This window comes from Ovis aries, chromosome 18 (assembly GCF_016772045.2).
Source record: "Ovis aries strain OAR_USU_Benz2616 breed Rambouillet chromosome 18, ARS-UI_Ramb_v3.0, whole genome shotgun sequence".
NCBI lineage: Eukaryota > Metazoa > Chordata > Mammalia > Artiodactyla > Bovidae > Ovis > Ovis aries.
The window spans coordinates 54,054,969-54,075,141 of NC_056071.1; the positions used below are offsets into that span (position 1 = coordinate 54,054,969).

A 20,173-nucleotide genomic window follows, 5' to 3' on the forward strand; every position below is an offset into this window, starting at 1 on the left:
CAATCAACTAAAGAATGAGTACTGGATGCTAACAGGGATCTAACAAACTCCTGAGCAGCAAAGGTAGTGAAACAGCACAATGTGAAGCCAGATGATCTGGGATTAAACCTCTGATATACACCAATATTGAGAGAAATGCAAATAAAACATGCAAATTAGCATTATAAATAAAATCTGGCTAAAATAAGAATTTACTGATAAAAGTCTGAAAACATCAGGGATGATTCATTGACCAAGTACATCCCCAAATTGTGATTCACCTTCAGAAAATCTTATATTTTTGTTTAATACAGGAATTACCAAACTTCTCCATCTTCAAACTATCAATTTACTTCTCAGAGCAAGCGAATTTGCACATATCTGTTTTTCCCCTGGCAGTATCACAGTATCATAAGACTCAGGGTATTAGACCAAGTGTTCAGTTATATAAATATATACACACACACACACAAGTTCCCTTCCATCATGATTTAATCATAGGGTGAATATAATTCCCTCCGCTATACCGTAGGACCTTGCTGTTCACTCATTTTATATGTAATAGCATCTGCTAACCCCCAACTCCTAGCCCATCCCTCCTCTCCCTCCCCTCTCTTGGCAACCACAAGTCTGTTCTATTAATCTGCTTCATAGAAAAGTCTGCTCTATTAATCTGCTTCATAGAAAAGTCCATTTGTATCATATTTCAGATTCCACATATAAGTGATATCATATGGTGTTTGTCTTTCTGTTGGAGTTACCTTCATTTACTATGATAATCTCTTCAATCCATGTTGCTGCAAATGGCATCATTTCACCTTTTTTTGAAAATGGCTGAGCAGTATTTCCATTGTATATACGACCACATCTTTATCCATTTACCCTTCTACGAACAAGTTGTTTCCGTGTCTTGGCTATTGTAGATAGTGCTGCAATGAACACTAGGGTGCATATCCTTTCCAATTATAGTTTTCTCCAGTTACATGCCCAGGAGTGGGATTGCAGATCATATGGCAACTCCATTTTTATCTTTTTTTGGGAAGAACCTCCATATTGTCTTCAGTAGCCGCTGCACCAATTTGCATGCCCACCAACCGTGGAGGGGGTTCCCTTTTCTCCACACCCTCCCCAGCATTTACTGTTTGTAGATTTTTGATGATGGCCATCCTGCTTGGTGTAAGGTGGTGTATCTTACCGGTGTGTGTTTGCATCTCTCTAATTAGCAATGTGAGCATCTTTTCTCGTGCCTGTTGGCCATCTGTACGTCTTCACAAAGAAAATTTAAGACTAGATTTATACCTCTCCGCCTGGAGAGGTATAAATTGTGCTTAAGCTGGAATCAACCAAATCCAGTTTAAGGACAAGTTCTGGCCCAAAATACTTAAGAAGCATTTTCTCTGCAGCTGTCTCTCATCCAAGGCTTTCATCTCCTATTACATTTAACAATTGTTTTATCCATTCTAAATAGTGGCCAGACACTTGAGAAACAGGTGTGCTAACATTTCCAAATTGAACTACCTTTGCTTTAAATTCATTTACTAGTTTTGATACTGTCCTGTGTTAGCAATTTACTGACCCTTCACTGCCATGTACTCATAATGGTGCTAAATGGTACTGAATATATACAGTAAAATATCAGCATTTGCCAAGTTGTGGTGACTTAATTTGCAAACACCCAATTTAAAAATGCGCAATGGTTCTGAAGAGATACTTCTCCAAAGAAGATGGCAGTAACAAGAAAAGATGCTCAACATCATTATTCCTTAGATAAATGCAAATCAAAACCAAGAAAAGAACCGTTTCACATCACTTAGGAAGCCTACAATCAAAGACAGATAATGACAAAAGCTGGCAACCGTGTGGAGAAATTGGAACCTCAAACATTTTTCTTGTGGATATATAAAAAGGCATCTACTGAAGTTTGGCAGTTCCTCAAAATGTTAAGAGTTACCAGCAATTCCACTCCTAGCTATATACAGGAGAAATGAAAACACGCCCACACAAGTACGTGTACATACATTCATAGGAGCATTATTCATAATAGCAAAAAACTGGAAACAACACGACGGTCCAAATACTGATGACTGGGTAAAGTGAAATACTATTCAGCTATACAAAGGTATCAGGTTCTGACCCACGCTATAACAGATGAACCTTGAAAACATAAATGAAAGAAGCCAGTCACAAAGGACCACATATTTTAGGGCTGTGTTTATATGAATTGTCCAGAATAAGCAAATTTAGTGGATCTGCAGATTAGTGGCTGCTTAGGACTGGGTGGAAGGGGGAACAAATGGGTGCTAGTGAGTACATGATTTCTTTTAGAGGAGAAAATGTTCTCTCACTGTGGTGATAGTTGCATAACCCTGTGACTATACCAGAACATACTGAATTATACATCTAAAATGAGTCAATTAGCTGGCATGTGAATTGTGTTACCAAAAACCCCCCTAAAGTGTAAATATTCATACGATGGAATACCATATAGCATTGTTAATGAACCAAATATATGTAAATGCAATAATGTATATGAATCTTACAAACATGAATGAAAGAAGCCCCAAATGTATATCCCATAAGTCCATTTACATAAAGTTTAAAAAGTGCCAAATATTAATCTATGGTGTTAGAAGTTAGGTTTGTTGCGGGGAGGCGGGAGAGACGGTGACTGGAGAGACATGAATCAGGCTTCCAGAGTGCTGGTTATGAAGTTTTTTTTTTTTTTTTTTTTAACAGAAGGGGTAAAACAACACATGGCATGGGGGCTGCACTTCAAGTTGTGATTTCAAGAAACACATACCTGATTTGGCAGCTGCTAAAATAAAGCATCCAGCATTGGTAAAACCATTATTTTTTAAGAACCAGTTTCCATCCCCAGCCTCTTTTCATTTGTTTCAAAACTCAGTAATGTTACAACATTAGGAGGACTAGAAAGGAAAAACCAATTACAAATTATCTGCAGTTTGAAGTGTTCCCTTCCAAAGAGCTGGCTAAAACAAGGATAAGCACATACCAGAAGCTTCAGGTGTTAGTAAGTTTTTCTTTCTTCTGGGGCATTCAAGATTCAGGGGAAGTATCTCTCCTAAAACCCATTTCAGCCATATCTCATGGTTTCAGTCTAAGATACAACTTTACGTAGCCCAGCAACCCAGCTCTGGTCCCCAAGTACCATGTTCCCTAAGATGTCAGTAGGTTGTAGAGGCTGGACCATGGAAAGCAACCTTTTAATTGGGAGGCTAAGCAAGATAAAATGGAAAGACATCATGCTGACGTATGGCAGAAACCAACACAATATTGTAAAGCAATTATCCTTCAATTTAAAATAAAAATAAATTAAAAAAGAACTCAGAAAGACATATTTCTAGTTTTATTCCTAGCCCATCTATTAGGTTCCCCACCCCCATCTCTCAGTTCCTATTGGATCAAGTTACAAGCACTTACCAATCAACTGAAAAAGAACCAGTTGAGTGTCAACAGGTACTTACAAAATCTTCCCCTCAACAAGTTTGCTACCAGTTGCTACAACACATGGCATGGAGGCTGCACTTCAAGTTGTGATTTCAAGAAACACATACCTGACTTGGCAGCTGCTAAAACAAAGCACCCAGCATTGGTAAAACCATTATTTTCTAAGAACCAGTTTCCATCCCCAGCCTCTTTTTATTTGTTTCAAAACTCTCAGTAATGTTACAGCGTTAGGAGGACTAGAAAGGAAAAAACAATTACAAATTATCTGCAGTTTGAAGTGTTCCCTCCCAAAGTGCTGGCTAAAACAAGGATAAGCACATACCAGAAGCTTCAGGTGTTAGTAGTTAGTAAGTTAGTGAGAACAGTAGTTCCATCCTAATAATAAATGAGTGTGGAAGGGGATGCAGAGTTCAACTGTAGGTGAGAGGTATTTATCATGGTAGCAGAAATAATAAGGGGAGAAAGAAGAGAATAATCCTTAACAGGAGATCTTAAGCAAGATCAAGGGAGTTAAAGGAGACGTGCTTTTGATAATGGATAGATCCAGCATATATATCTTAATAACTGAATCACATACGCAAAACAGCTCCTCACCCCAATTTGGGAAATATATTCATCCTCTCCAATGAAACAGATGCCTTCCTTCATCCTCCACGGGGAATTTCATTCTCACCACCTCACTACGATACCATCTCCCCACACATCTGAGAAACCCTACATAGTTGAGAAAGACACTGTTACACAGACAAGAGAAAGACAAGCCTAGAGAGCAAACCCCAATATCAAGACTTGAAAAAGGCCTTCCCACTTGAATGACTCAGAAGGAAATAGGGAAATGCAAAAACAAGAGAGATGGATGAAGCTAAGGGGAATGCATCAATTAAACTTGTCACTGTAGAATCTATCCAGCAAAATCAACTACCCTCAGGTGAACTAAAGAATACTCCTGCACAGCAAATGCTTGCCAGTCCATCCCAAAGTCCTGATGCACCCGCAAGTCGATATTTATGCATATATATATACTTCAAAAAATAAAAGAGGGTCCTTAACTCTCATTTATTATTATCGAAACTGAGTATCAGCACAACCCTTTTGGAGGGTCATTTATCTTTATCTATGAAGCTTTTAAACACATATTACTCTTTAGTCCAACAATCCTTCTAGGAAATTATCCTACACCCTGATACAAGCGCCAAGCATATGAATAAAGATGTCATTAGCAGTGTTTGTAAAGGTTAAAGAAAACTAGAAACAATGTCTGTGCCAGCTATACTCAGAATGTGGGGATCTCCAAAGGCCTAGAAAATCAAAACTATTTTCACAATATTACTAAGAGATTAGTTGCCTTTTTCATTCTTATTCTCTCAGTGTGTCTATACTGATACTGCAACACATCGAATGCAGAAGTAGAAAAGAACCCTTAAAAAAAATTAAGCTGGACATTAAAGAGATATGTAAAAATGTAAAAGAAAAGACTTTTGAAGTCAGCTTTAAGGCGGTAAATACTGATATTTTCTGTTTAAACATAAATTAAGCTTTTAGAGGTCCTCAGTTATAATACATTAAAGTTATCCTAAGGGAAAAAATTTGAGACATGCTACTGTGTCAATAATGCTATACTTTGTGAATACTATGCTGATTTTAGATGAGATGAAACTGTATGAAAAAGTGAAAGTATTAGTCAATTTGTATATCCTGACACAAACAGATGCCCCAAATATACTGATAAAAAGGAGATCTATACACTCAGGGAATAGGAAGGGGAAATGCCCACTCATAACATAACCAAGACAACCACAGGTAAAGCTGTCATGGACTGACAGCAAGAAAAAGTGACCATAAAACAGTACAACTATGAGTATAAATAATTAAGTCATTAAAAAATGTTCCCTCTCTACTCCACATCCTGGGTCTCCTACAAAATAAAATCTGATAACTTCTCTAGTATTCTGTTGCAAACTCCCAACACAACCCTATCAAAAGGAAACACACACCTTCAGGGATAGGGGAGAGCAGTTAGCACGCGCAAAAGAACTGAAATGAGAGAACGCAAAACTGGTGCCTGCAGTATGGACCCAGCTCGGGACAGCTTGTTTAAGCCCCAGTTCTAGAAACATACTCACACAATATGTCCATGCTCGGTCGCCAGGCTTCTCTGTCCATGGAATTTTCCCTACAGGAATACTGGAGCAGGTTGCAATTTCCTACTCCAGGGGACTGGCCCCACCCAGGGACTGAACCTGCATCTCCTATGTATCCTGCATTACAGACAGGATTCTTTAACTACTGGGGAATAATTCATGCGAATCTTTTAAAATAGAAAGATTTTATATTAAAAAAAAAAATCTAGGTTTTTGGCTGGGTACAGGAAATAAAGACCCCAAAACTATTCAATCAAAGAATCAATGCACCAAGACTTAAAGTTAGAAAAATAATACCTCTCAGTGTTGCTTTTGAATATTAACTGAATATATAGTGCCTGAACCAGAACCTAACACATAACCAGCACTCAATACTCTTTTTAATAGCATGATCAGAATATCATTTCCCTGGCATCACTTTATTTCTGAATAGTAGAAAAATTAGTATTGATAACAATGATCTAGAAACACATTATGAACAAAAGACTAAGCATCACAGGCTCATTGTACTGTTTAAGAAAAACATTCTAGTATACAATATTTAGGAAGACTTTCAAATCTTCTGTTATACAGTTCAATTTAGCTGGAAAATTCACTTGTTCAAAAGGTATCAAAAGGAAGACCAAAAATCTCACCTGGATAGGAGATTAGCGTAATGCTTTAAACCTATAGTAGATCTGTGTTTCAGGTCCCTCCCACTCAATTTTGTGGACTACAAAGGCACTTAAAAACTAAAATGAAAGCTCAAGGAAAAAAACCTCAGTAGTGTTACATTAAGAGGTCTCACACCTCTGTCAGCCTTCAACACTCTCCACCCCAGTTATACACAACATAGCTGATGCCCTGAACTCAAAAGTTATCACATGCAACAGATGATAACTAGAGGCTTGATTATCCTAAGCCTATTAATTTTCCACAATGCAGGACTACCTACACAAGAGAAAAAGGAAGTGCATTTAAATCACGTTTTCAAAGTGAAATAGTTCTCCCACTGGATTCTTCGTGGTAGCTAAATTTTGAAATGCTTACTGTTGCAAGACCATATACTACCTTACTAATTTATAAGAATAACATAGAAAATGCTGATTCTATCTCTGCTCATTTCTCACCACAGCAGCCAAAACAAAACAGACTTTCCTACCCAAAGTGTTGACCTCTTCTCCTATTTATAGGAGAGGCAGGTCTATCTGTAACCAAGTTCTATCAAGGTAGAAGCACAGGATTCCAATTTTCACCATTTCACCATTTCAGTGCTACCCTGAACAAAACATTTCCTTATGTCTCATTTCTTCAGGCCTCAAGCAACAGTGAAAATTAAATCTTTGTAACTCTGAATAAATAAATCAGAATTTAAACTCTTAATATAAATTATTAAAATGATTAATAAGTTATCCATTTTTATTAATATTAATTACAATTATTTAAATATTAATTTAAACTACTGGATGTAAAAAAACATAAAACTTAAAGTAAAAAACATAAGAACACTATTCTTGATGATTGGCAAGTAATCCAGAACAGAGTACTGATGTGATTTTATGTTGAAAGACATCCTTCAGTATGTGAAGAAATTCCAATTTCTTTATCAATTCTAAAATTGGTAGGGCATGGTAAAAATCATAATGGAAAAAAAGAATGATTTGAACATAAAATGAGAGAGTAAGCAACAAGCTAATAGGTACAGCATAAACTGGAAGAAAATACACTAATCTTTACTGAAGATGAAACCTTACAAGTACATGGCTATGATAAAACCTGAGAAATTAGGTAATCTATCTTTGTTTTTAAAAAAGGATACATTCCAACAAACTATTTTGCTAGTAGGAACCTATTAAATAAGGATGCAAATCAGAAAATGGGCTCAGTAGCTAGTGGGGTATCTCTCCTCCAAGGGAAAGTGAGCTACAGATCGTCAAGCCAACTCAGCTTCACAAGGGAAGGGCACATTTGCCCAGAACGACATGGACTGACAGAAGACACAAGTACTTCCATTCAAAAACTGCCTTCTTAATTTTCAGGTAAGTCTATAAGCTCCTCTAACAAGATAAATGACTCATATGGAAAACCAGAAATAACTTTCCATAAAAAGAAAATTCTGAATTATCCCATATGGCAAATGAGGGAAGCCCACAATAATGGATAACCTAAGCTAGCAGCCAATGCAAAAATTCCCACATGTGGCTTGAAGACAAACTACAACTTGAAATATCGTTAGGCTAAAAATTTGTCTTCATTTCCTTTGATAAAACTTAGGTCTAAGTATAAAGCAGCAAATGCAAGTAGACAATAATATGGGTGTTTCAAACACACTGTAAACAGTTAATGATGTTAATTAAATAACTGATAATATGAGTTTCAAGTCATAGTCTAGAAATCTCATTCAATCTGATACCTCTCCCCGACCTCAGTTTGAACACTGATCTTCCTTGCTTTTCAATTAACCTAGCTATGTGATCTTTGGTTCTTTAGCTTCTCTAGGCCTCGGTTTCCCAATCTGTATATATGGCTAAAAATAGTACCTACATCAGAAAACACCAGAAGATACATGTGGCACACAGCAGACACTCAGTAAAATTTGACTATTATTCCTATTTGGAGTTTTCCTGTTAGAAAAAAGAATGATCAAAAGTAAAAGTTATTTATAAAGGATTCACAAATATCTTGGGATTTTGTAAGCCTACTCTTGGATTTAGTTTTCCTAATAACTTATAAATTGAACAAGGGCACAAAGATTCTTACATTATTGTGTTAAAAGAGTATGATTCCCTATGATAATATGACAATAGGATTTAATGCTTTAAAGTACTTTAAACAAAGGACTCTGTATGAGTACAATTAAACACAGGATGTGAAGTCACCTCTTATTTTAAATTATTATGAGATTTCAAAGAATTCATCTCTAATCTACATATGCTTTCATCTTAAGTTAACCAAACCTATAAAGCCTATACTTTCCAACTCATCACATAAAAAGTTTTCCAAAGAAGCAAAAACACAGAACTTAGAATAGTTGGTTATTATGTGATAGTCATACACCAAAGTAAACTAACACTCCACATTCAAACTTGTATTTTAAGAGGCAAGTAACATAGGCCTCAGAAACATATACCCAATGAATTCAAAACCCTTTAAACGCCACCAAGAAAAAGAGTTTTTCTCTGCTTTTAGTTTGGGGGAGCCTTATAAAGAAACCTATGGGCAATATACTCCAAGTTACCATTTTTCCTTCAATTCAAATTGAAAAGCAATGTCCTTGCAGTCAATTATAGAATGGTGAGCCTTATCTGTTCCAGGGAACTAGAGTTCTGGCTAGGAAGTCCAATTAAAATTCCTTAAAATGAGCTTGTAGTAATTCATTTACAGAACTACAATCATAAACTAAGATAGTTAGCTACCATAAAACTATGGGATATTGTTACAAAACAGGTTTTCAAATTGAGAGGAAAAATTCTGAAAAAAGTTTTACCCCATGTGAACTTTTTCTTTAAGGGAAATTCACGGTATGACACCGCGGGAAGTGGCAATCCCTGAAGAGTTGAGTCTTTAAAAATGTGAAAAGCTTATCTTCAAACAACTTGGTCTTTGAACCTTGAGGGCTGTTTCAAAATCTGTGAAGCTTACGCACCACTGGGGCAGAATCGAAAGGTTCTAGAGATACTTGCCAACTTCTCCCCACCTGTTAACTAAACCAAACTATGAACACATATTTAAGCAATCAAAAAGCTCCGATAATATGACTCCACACTTGCGGAACGTTTACACAGTGAAACTACACACAAAAATCTTCATTTCTAATGAAAAAGACAACTAGCACTGGGGAAACACCCATCTATCTTCTTACGCAAAGAAATATTTTCTCTGCCTAGCGCAGAGTTGCCAGATCCATGAACCAGCGCTGCCAACCTGCAACAGGATTGGAAAGATGCAGGAGTAACGTGTTTGGGCGGGGGGCGGGGGGAGTACAATAAAATATTCCTGTTCCAAAAAGCGAAACTGATAACTCTCTTAGCTCCGAGAAAAGTTTCATGCCTGCTCTACAGATGGATGAACTAAGACAGGAAATCGGTTTAATCAGTACCTTTCTCAAGGTCACTCTGGTGCACAGGAACGGCCCGCTCCGGGCTCCCGCGCCCACGTCCCCGATCTCGCCACACTCCCAGGCGGCTCCGCTCAAACGCGCCCGGTCCGCTCGCGCCCGCAAGTGCGCCCGGGAGCTCAGAGACCTAAACACTCTCCAGGCAGTTCCGGGAGGGCAGTGGTGCCGGGGCCCGCTCTGCCCCGAGACGGCGGCAGCTGCAGCCCCAGCCGCCCCCTTCGTCCTCCCAGGGAGCGGCCCAGGGGTTCCAAAGAACCGGGGAGGTGGCCCAGGGACGCCGGGGAGACGAGGGATTCACTCACCGTCACTCTCGGCCCTGACAAGCAGAGACATGCCCTTCAGGCGCTCCACGTAGCCGGACGACACATGTCCGGTGCCCCGGTCGTCCCACTGCCGGTCCTCGTTGAGGGTGTAAACCTTCACCCGACGCCGGGTGTCGGTCATCTTGCCGCCTGGGGGCCGGGCCCCGCCGGAGTCGCCCGGGAAGGGGGTCCGGAGAAGGCGGGAGCACGCCCGCGAGCCGAGGGCCCCTCGGCCTCACTGCCGCTGCTGGCCGCCCCGGAGCCGCGCTGCCGCACGCATGGCCCGCCGCGGGGCCGAGTTCTGGTCCCCGCCTTTCCTAGCCTCTGGCTCCTCGGCGCTATTGTCCAGGCCCGAGGAGCCCTGCCGCCCCAATCGGGGCGCGCAGCGCTTCGCAGCTTCCCGCCCCGCCGCGCTAGGAACTTGGGGCGCCGGTCACTGCCCTGCTCCCGCCTCCGCCATGATCTCAGCCAAGCCGCTTCCCGCGCCGCCGCCGCCTCCTCAAGCCGCCGCCGCCATGTTTTCCTTCCTTATACCTGGCCCTGCCACCGCAGCCGGAGGTTGTGCTCCGCTCGTCTGCTTCAAATGTCCGAAGCTGACGGGCTCCAGGTCCCGCTGCAACTGCTACCACTGCGCGGAAGACTCCGTGAGCTCCCAAGCACACGAGCGCTTCTGGCTACTGGGAGTCCCTATCCCTCCGGCGCCGCCGCCGCCGCCGCCTCTTCCGTCTTCCTCACCGAGCCAAAGCCGCCGCCATCTTGGTTCGCCCCTCAATAGTGGCGCGCGGGGCCACCCAGGCAGCGGCTGCAGGGGCGGCCCGTTGGCCCCACCATTTAAAGAGACAGGAACGAAGCTGTGAGTCTCGCAGCGGCGGAGGCCTCGGATGGAGGTGGGAGGCGGGCCCCGGGTTGCCGAGGTGGCGGGAGCGCAGGGAGCGGAGGAGGCGGAACGCTGGTCGCGCCGGTGACGAGCCGGGTCTCCCTCGCGCTCCCCGCACGCACCGTCGTGCGAGCGCAGGGCGGGTGTGCGTCCGTCGCGCCCTCTGTTCGTCATCAGCCGCTCGGGATTCGAAAGGGCGTGGAGGCCGCCTCTGGCTGCTGCGCGTTGCCAGGCTTTTTGCCCGCGGGGCGCTCTGGGTCTGGGGTTCTGGAGCCCGCAGCTGTCTTCACCGGTGGCTCGCGGTCCAGACGCCGATCCCGGCCGGCATCAGGCGGCTTAGGCCTGGGGTCCTCCCGCGCCCGCCCGCCTCCGCGAGTATCCTGTCCGAGCCGCCTTTGGGGCTGGACTGGGCACCCGGCGCGCAGAGGTCGGTGGCGCCGGAGCCTTCTGGCCTCGGGCCCTTTTCCTTTGGGAAGAAACAGAAAAGTTCTTAGGCCGGGAGGTCAGCCGCCAGTCCTGGGCATTGCTGTGGGGCAAACACTGCGGTGCGAATCTGGGGCCCTGGGGCAGTTTTCTACTTCTGGTTGTGGGACCAAGCTTGAAATCACAGGTCTAGACCCTCCACTTAAAATAGCTGCTACCTCTGTTCCTCTGTCCTTTGTCAGAATTGTTTTCTAGCTCTTCATGTTGCGAAAAGAACTTAACGGTTTTACAGAGACAAATGGGGTACTGTATAATCATACTGAGTAATTTTCAGCGTTCAGTGTTGAATCTGTTAATCTTCACGGAAGAATGACGTTCTCATTCCTATGATACAAACAATAGCCACCATTTTACAGGGCTTTTTACTATTTGCCGGGCCGTCTAGGTCATTGCTGGCCGCTGGGGGGAAAATGTTAGTTTCATATGTAGCTTTACGGTAGCCACTTCTTTAAAAGTATGAGGCAACTGCTGAAGCGTGTGTTTTTAGTGTGTTAAGAAAAAAATACCTGCCATGCCAGTTCTGCAAGATTCCAAGCATTAGCCACTGCAGTGTACCCAAGACAGTGCACCCTGAGGGGAATTCAGGATGGGGAAAAACGGCAAGTATTCTGTGCTTTAGATTCACTGGCCCCAAGAGAAATAAGATATACATATCTATGGAAAATTTTCTATGACCACCAGATTCTAACATCTTCCCCAAAGTAGAAAAAAACACTAAAATCATTAACCCAAGATGTCTGTTATTTGTGATTTACAGTAATCTTTTTATGCTTCACTAGGAATGTTTTTCCTAGCAAAAAGTTTGTATATATTCCTGGCTCCTCCCTTATTACTTTGGAGCAGTACCTTAGCGCTAAAGCCTGTTGCAAGGGCTATATATCAGTAAGGTCTCTTAATAGAACTTCTCAAAACTTTTACACGGTGTCTTTTTCAGTTGATAGTTGAATGCAAAATATTCAATATAAAATTAATGAGATATTTTGAATGATTATTTTCATGCTAAGTTCAAAATATGATATGTGCTTTACCTTGAGTGTCGATTTCTATATGGATGCTGAATTTTCACTGGAAATATATGATGTGGGTTTCAGTTCAGTTGCTCATGCATTGGAGAAGGAAATGGCAACCCGCTCCAGTATTCTTGCCTAGAGAATCCCAGGGATGGGGGAGCCTGGATGGACTGCCGTCTGTGGGGTTGCACAGAGTCGGACATGACTGAAGTGACTTAGCAGAAGCAGCAGCAGCTCAGTTGTGTCCAACTCTTTGAGGCCTCCTCCGTGTGGGTTTAGGTTTCACTAAATTTAACAGCTGAAAAAGTAGATTCACAAACTAAAGTTACCTCAAATATATTTTTCTCCCCAAAATAAATCAAGTATCATTTTTTAAATTTAAAAATTAATTAAAATTCAGTTCAGTCGTGTCGGACTCTGTGACCCCCATTGACTGCAGCATGCCAGGCCTCCCTGTCCATCACCAACTCCTGCAGCTTGCTAAAACTCATGTCCATTGAGTCAGTGATGCTATCCAACCATCTCATCCTCTGTTGTCCCCTTCTCCCGCCCTCAATCTTTCCCAGCATCAGAGTCTTTTCCAGTGAATCAGTTATTCGCATCAGGTGGCCAAAGTATTGGAGTTTCAGCTTCAGCATCAGTCCTTCCAATGAATATTCAGGACTGATTTCCTTTAGGATTAACTGGTTGGATCTCCTTGCTGTCCAAGGGATACTCAAGAATCTTCTCCAATACCAAAGTTCAAATTAATTAAAATTAAGTAGGATTTAAAATTTAGTTCCTCAGTCCCATTAGCCAAGTCTACAGGGCTTAGTTCTGAAAGCAAGCAGGACCCTGTGGGGCTTCTGGGCACAGAAGACTTTCTGTGTTCCCTGTGCCTTGTTTTCAGGGAATAGATTCCAACCTCCATCACCTTCCCTGAGTCATAAAGGGCACATTGAAACGGTTCCTCATCAGAGAAGGGAAGGGGTACGGAGACGGAGAGGGGAGAGGGGAAAGCCGAGAAAGCATTAGTGCAGCCCTGGGGCAGGGTTGCCTCAGGCATACACAAAATTTCTTTAAGCTCCTTCTGTAACTAAGTTCAGTTCAATTGCTCAGTCCTGTCCGACTCTTTGCGACCCCATGGACTGCAGCAGGCCAGGCCTCCCTGTCCGTCACCAACTTCCAGAGTTTACCCAGACTCAAGTCCATTGAGTCGGTGATGCCATCCAACCATTTCATCCTCTGTTGTCCCCTTCTCCTGCCCTCAAACTTTCCCAGCATCAGGGTCTTTTCAAATGAGTCAACTCTTCGAATCAGGCGGCCAAAGTATGGAGTTTCAGCTTCAACATCAACCATTCCAATGAACATTCAGGACTGATTTTCTTTAGGATGGACTGGTTTGATCTTGCAGTCCAAGGGACTCTCAAGCGTCTTCTCCAACACCACAGTTCAAAAGCATCAATTCTTTGGCGCTCAGCTTTATTTATAGTACAGCTCTCACACCCATACATGACTACTGGAAAAACAGCCTTGGTAGATGGACCTTTGTTGACAAAGTAATGTCTCTGCTTTTTAATATGCAGTCTAGGTTGGTCATAACTTTTCTTCTGAGGAGTAAGTGTCTTAATTTCATGGCTGCAATCACCATGTGCAGTGATTTTGGAGCCCCAAAAAATAAAGTCCGCCACTGTTTCTCCATCTATTTGCCATGAAGTGATGGGACCGGGTGCCATGATCTTAGTTTTCTGGATGTTGAGTTTTAAGCCAACTTTTTCACTCTTCTTCTTCACCTTCATCAAGAGGGTTTTTAGTTGTTCACTTTCTGCCATAAGGGTGGTGTTATCTGCATATCTGAGGTTATTGATAATTCTCCCGGCCATCTTGATTCCAGCTTGTGCTTCTTCCAGCCCAGTGTTTCTCATGATGTACCCTGCATAGAAGTTAAATAAGCAGGGTGACAGTATACAGCCTTGATGTACTCCTTTTCCTATTTGGAACCATTCTGTTGTTCCATGTCCAGTTCTAACTGTTGCTTCTTGACCTGCATACAGATTTCTCAAGAGGCAGGTCAGGTGGTCTGGTATTCCCATCTCTTTCAAATTTTCCTCAGTTTTATTAATCCACACAAAGGCTTTGGCATAGTCAATAAAGCAGAAATAGACGTTTTCCTGGAACTCTCTTGCTTTTCAATGATCCAGCGGATGTTGGCAATTTGATCTCTGGTTCCTCTGCTTTTTCTAAAACCAGCTTGAACATCTGTAAGTTCACGGTTCACGTATTGCTAAAGCCTGGCTTGGAGAATTTTGAGCATTACTTTACCAGCATGTGAGATGAGTACAATTGTGTGGTAGTTTGAGCATTGCCTTTCTTAGGGATTGGAATGAAAACTGACCTTTTCGAGTCCCATGGCCACTGCTAGGTTTTCCAAATTTGCTGGCATATTGAGTGCAGCACTCTGACAGCATCATCTTTTAGGATTTGAATTCGCTCAACTGGAATTCCATCACCTCCACTAGCTTTGTTCATAGTGATGCTTTCTAAGGCCCACTTGACTTCACATTCCAGGATGTCTGGCTCTAGGTGAGTGATCACACCATCATGATTATCTGGGTCATGAAGATCTTTTTTGTACAGTTCTTCTGTGTATTCTTGCCACCTCTTCTTAATATCGTCTGTTTCTGTTAGGTTCATACCATTTCTGTCTTTTACTGGGCCCATCTTTGCATGAAATGTTCCCTTGGTATCTAATTTTCTTGAAGACATCTCTAGTCTTTCCCATTCTGTTGTTTTCCTCTATTTCTTTGCATTGATCGTTGAGGAAGGCTTTCTTCTCTCTCCTTGCTATTCTTTGGAACTCTGCATTCAGATGGGAATATTTTTCCTTTTCTCCTTTGCTTTTCACTTCTCTTCTTATCACAGCTATTTGTAAGCCCTCCTCAGACAGCCATTTTGCTTTTTTGCATTTCTTTTTCTTGAGGATGGTCTTGCTCCTTGTCTCCTGTACAGTGTCACAAAGCTCTGTCCATAGTTCATCAGGCACTCTATCAGATCTAGTCCCTTAAATCTATTTCTCACTTCTACTGTATATTGTTAGGGATTTGATTTTACTGTGTATCATTAGGGATTTTACCATACCTAAATGGTCTAGTGGTTTTCCCTACTTTCTTCAATTTAAGTCTGAATTTAGCAATAAGGAATTCATGATCTGAGCCACAGTCAGCTCCCGGTCTTGTTTTTGCTGACTATAGAGCTTCTCCATCTTTGGCTGCAAAGAATATAATCACTCTGATTTTGGTGTTGACCATCTGGTGATGTCCATGTATAGAGTCTTCTCTTGTGTTTTCAGTAGAGGGTGTTTGCTATGACCACTGCATTCTCTTGGCAGAACTCTATTAGTCTTTGCCCTGCTTCATTCCGTATTCCAAGGCCAAATTTGCTTGTTACTCCAGGTGTTTCTTGACTTCCTACTTTTGCATTCCAGTCCCCTATAATGAAAAGGACATCTTTTTCGGGTATTAATTCTAGAAGGTCCTGTAGATCTTCTTCGTATAACCATTCAGCTTCTTCAGCATTACTGGTTGGGTCATAGACTTGGATTACCGTAATACTGAATGGTGATGTCCATGTGTAGAGTCTTCTTTTGTGTTGTTGGAAGAGGGTGTTTGCTATGACCAGTGCATTTTCTTGGCAAAACGCTATTAGTCTTTGCCCTGCTTCATTCCTCATTCCAAGGCCAAATTTGCCTGGTATTCTAGGTGTTTCTTGACTTCCTACTTTTGCATTCCAGTCCCCTAAATGAAAAGGACATCTTTTTTGGATGTTAGTTCTAAAAGGTCTTGTAGGTCTTCATAAAACCGTTCAACTTCAGCTTCTTCAGCGTTACTGGTTGGGGCATAGACTTGGATAACTGTGATATTGAATGGTTTGCCTTGGAGACGAACAGAGATCATTCTGTCATTTTGAGATTGCATCCAAGTACTGCATTTCAGACTCTTTTGTTGACCATGATGGCTACTCCATTTCTTCTGAGGGATTCCTGCCCACAGTAGTAGATATGATGGTCATCTGAGTTAAATTCACCCATTCCAGTCCATTTTAGTTCACTGATTCCTAGAATGTCGACATTCACTCTTGCCATCTCCTGTTTGACCACTTCCAATTTGCCTTGATTCATGGACCTAACATTCCAGGTTCCTATGCAATATTGCTCTTTACAGCATCGGATCTTGCTTCTATCACCAGTCACATCCACAACTGGGTATTGTTTTGCTTTGGCTCCATCCCTTCATTCTTTCTGGAGTTATTTCTCCACTGACCTCCAGTAGCATATTGGGTACCTACTGACCTGGGGAGTTCCTCTTTCAGTATCCTATCATTTTGCCTTTTCATACTGTTCATGGGCTTCTCAGGGCAAGAATACTGAAGTGGTTTGCCATTCCCTTCTCAGGGAATGTGGTCCTAGTGGACCACATTCTGTCAATATACCCAACAAAAGGAAGATGTTGGATTCTTCACTGCAGAGACCACCTGAGGCCAGATTAAAGGAGACCCTGCACACACCCTTCCCTTATCAGCAACCCCACACTTGAACCATAAAACCTGCATCTGGTCCCATCACTTCACAGTGAATAGATGGGGAAAAAGTGGAAGCAGTGACAGATTTTCTTACGCTCCAAAATCACTGTGGATGGTGACTGCAGCCATGACATTAAAAGATACTTGCTCCTTAGAAGAAAAGCTATGACAAACCTAGACAGTGTATTAAAAAGTAGAGACATCATTTTGCCAATGAAGGTCCATACAGTCAATGCTATGGTTTTTCTGACTCAGTGGACATGACTTTGAGCAAGCTCTGGGAGATGGTGAAGGGTAAGGAAGCCTGGCATGCTGTAGTGCATGGAGTCACAAGGAGTTGGATGCGACTGAATAATGGTTTTTCCAGTAACCATGTATGGATATGAGAGTTGGACCATAATGAAGCTGAGCGCTGAAGAATGAATGCTTTCTAACTGTGGTGTTGGAGAAGACTCTTGAGAGTCCCTTTGGAGTGCAAGGAGATCAAACCAGTCAGTCCTGAAGGAAATCAGTTCCTAAATATTCATTGGAAGGAGTGATGCTGAAGTGAACTCCAGTACTTTGGCCACCTGATTCGAAGAGCCGACTCATTAGAAAGACCCTGATGCTGGGGAAGATTGAGGGCAGGAAGAGAAGAGGGTGACAGAGGATGAGATGATTGGATGGCATCACTGCTCAATGGACATGATTTTGAGCAAGCTCCAGGAGATGATGAAGGACAGGGAAGCCTGGTGTGCTGCAGTCCATGGGGTCTCAAAGAGTCAGACACGACTGACTGACTGAACAAAAATCTGTTAACTTTTTACCCTTTAATTTTTCTGCCAGCTCAGACCTTTCATCTGGGATCATTTTCTTTTTGCCTGAAAGATACCTTTTTATAGTTTCCTGTAGTGAGACTGCACTTGGCGAAACTCTCTTAGTTTTTGTCTGAAAATTATTTTTTTCCTCATCTCTGACAGATATTTTTGGTTGCTATAGAATTCTAGGTTGGTGGTTATTTTCTTTTAAATATATTAAATATATTTTCAATTGTCTTCTTCCTTTTGTTGTTCTGAAGAAATCAGATTATTTCTAATTGCTACTAATGTTTGCCTTTTTTGAGGATGATACATTTTATTTTCCCTGGCTGCTTTTTAATTCTTTATATTTAGGTTTTCTTTAGTTTCACTATTTATTTCACTTTTTACTTGTATTGCTTGGAATGTGTTGAGCTTCTGGAGTCAGAACTGCTGTTTTTCATCATATGCTTGACATTATCCATCATTTCTTCTAATATTGCCCTCTGCCCTCTTATCCTCTCCTTGGGGTACTCCATCTGATTGTATTTTAGATTTTTGTATTGCTTCATCTTCATCTAAGTCTACCATATCTTCTGTATTCTCCATCATTTCTCTTTCTAGTCTGACATTGTTTTCTTACTGGATTTCTTTGTTGTAACAACCTATAATCCAATTATCTAACCCTTTTATTTCTAGCAATATTGTCACTCTTGTTCTTCATTTACTTAAACTTAGTTTGCACAGCGGTTTCATAGCATGTATCTGATAAATCCAGTGCCTGAAGACTTGGTGGGTCTGTTTTGGTTTGTTATTTCTGCTTACTTTTGCTGATAGAGTCCCTTTTTTTTTTTTTTTTTGCGGGAGGGATCCTGTTATTCTTCAGCTGTGGTTTGAACATTGTACTTGGAAAACTATTTGTAGAAATGGCCTGAGACCAAGAATTGAGGTGCTCTACTTTTTCTGAAGAAAAGCTATGCTCCTTGGAAGGAAAGCTATGACTGACCTAGACTGCATATTAAAAAGCAGAGACATTACTTTCCCAACAAATATCCATCTAGACAAAGCTATGGTTTTTTCAGTAGTTATGTATGGATGTGAGACTTGGACCACAAAGAAAGCTGAATGCCAAAGAATTGATGCTTTTGAACTGTGGTGTTGGAGAAGACTCTTGAGAGACCCTTGGACTGCAAGGAGATCAAACCAGTTCATCCTAAAGGAAATCAGTCCTGAATATTCATTGCAAGGACTGGTGCTAAAGCTGAAGCTCCAATACTTTGGCCACCTGATGTGAAGAACTGACTCATTGGAAAAGACCCTGATGCTGGGAAGGATTGAAGGCAGCAGAAGAAGGGGACAGCAGAGGATGAGACAGATGGTTGGATGGCATCACTGACTCATGGACTTAAGTTTGAGCAAGCTCTGAGAGTTGGTGATGGTCACGGAAGCCTGGCATGCTGCTGTCCACGGGGTCGCAAAGGGTTGGACACGACTGAGCAACTGAACTGAACTCTCTTCAGAGAAGAGTTGCATTTGCCTCTGCCAGGTTTTGGGGTTACTGCTAATTCCGAATCACTTTAAAGCAAGTTTAACTTTGTCAACCCAGGTGATTTGAAAACTGGCCATATTTCCATGGGGGCTGTTCCACTTCTTGGCCATCCTGTCCTATTTGTGCTTTGTGTTTAGTTGTTCAGTCGAGTGTGACTCTTTGTGACACCCCCCAGTCCCCAACCGCCCATGAATTGTAGCCCACCAGGCTCCTCTGTCAATGGGGATTCTCCAGGCAAGAATACTGGAGTGGATTGCTGTGCCCTTCTCCAGGGGATCTTCCCAGCCCAGGAATCGAACCGGGGTCTCCTGAATTGCAGGCAGATTCTTTACCAGCTGCTTCCAGGGTTCAGTTCAGTTCAGTTCAGTTCAGTTGCTCAGTCGTGTCCAACTCTTTGCGAACCCATGAATCGCAGCACGCTAGGCCTCCCTGTCCATCACCAACTCCCGGAGTTCACCTAAACTCATGGGCATCGAGTTGGTGATGCCATCCAGCCATCTCATCCTCGGTCGTCCCCTTTTCCTCCTACCCCCAATCCCTCCCAGCATCAGGGTCTTTTCCAATGAGTCAACTCTTCACATGAGGTGGCCAAAGGATTGGACTTTTCAGCTTTAGCATCAGTCCTTCCAATGAACACCCAGGGCTGATCTCCTTTAGAATGGACTGGTTGGATCTCCTTGCAGTCCAGGGGACTCTCAAGAATCTTCTCCAACACCACAGTTCCAAAGCATCAATTTTTTGGCGCTCAGCTTTCTTCACAGTCCAACTCTCACATCCATACATGACCACAGGAAAAACCATAGCCTTGACTAGATGGACTTTTGTTGGCAAAGTAATGTCTCTACTTTTTAATATGCTGTCTAGGTTGGTCATAACTTTTCTTCCAAGGAGTAAGCGTCTTTTAATTTCATGGCTGCAGTCACCATCTGCAGTGA

The 20,173-nt window shown here is 42.1% G+C and overlaps 2 protein-coding genes across 6 annotated transcripts in view; one reads left to right on the plus strand and one right to left on the minus strand.

The window, feature by feature from the left end:
• Nucleotides 1–10,762, minus strand: part of PPP4R3A (protein phosphatase 4 regulatory subunit 3A) — a 34,656-nt gene extending 23,894 nt beyond the window's left edge. For both annotated transcript variants that reach the window (XM_004017947.5, XM_012098936.4), the window contains exon 1: nucleotides 9,987–10,762. In XM_004017947.5, the coding sequence (XP_004017996.1) occupies nucleotides 9,987–10,128 (142 nt within the window). In that variant the 5' untranslated portion in view covers nucleotides 10,129–10,762. The remainder of the gene's footprint in view (nucleotides 1–9,986) is intronic.
• Nucleotides 10,763–10,819: 57 nt separating this feature from the next.
• The window catches only part of LOC101112168 (U3 small nucleolar RNA-associated protein 14 homolog A), a 45,328-nt gene continuing 35,974 nt past the window's right edge, over nucleotides 10,820–20,173 (plus strand). For 3 of the 4 annotated variants that reach the window (XM_060401888.1, XM_060401889.1, XM_060401887.1), the window contains exon 1: nucleotides 10,820–10,873. The gene's annotated coding sequence lies outside the window, so the exon portion shown is untranslated. Of the gene's footprint in view, nucleotides 10,874–11,035; nucleotides 11,291–20,173 lie in introns of those variants that run through there. The other variant, XM_027957329.3, reaches the window with a different exon arrangement.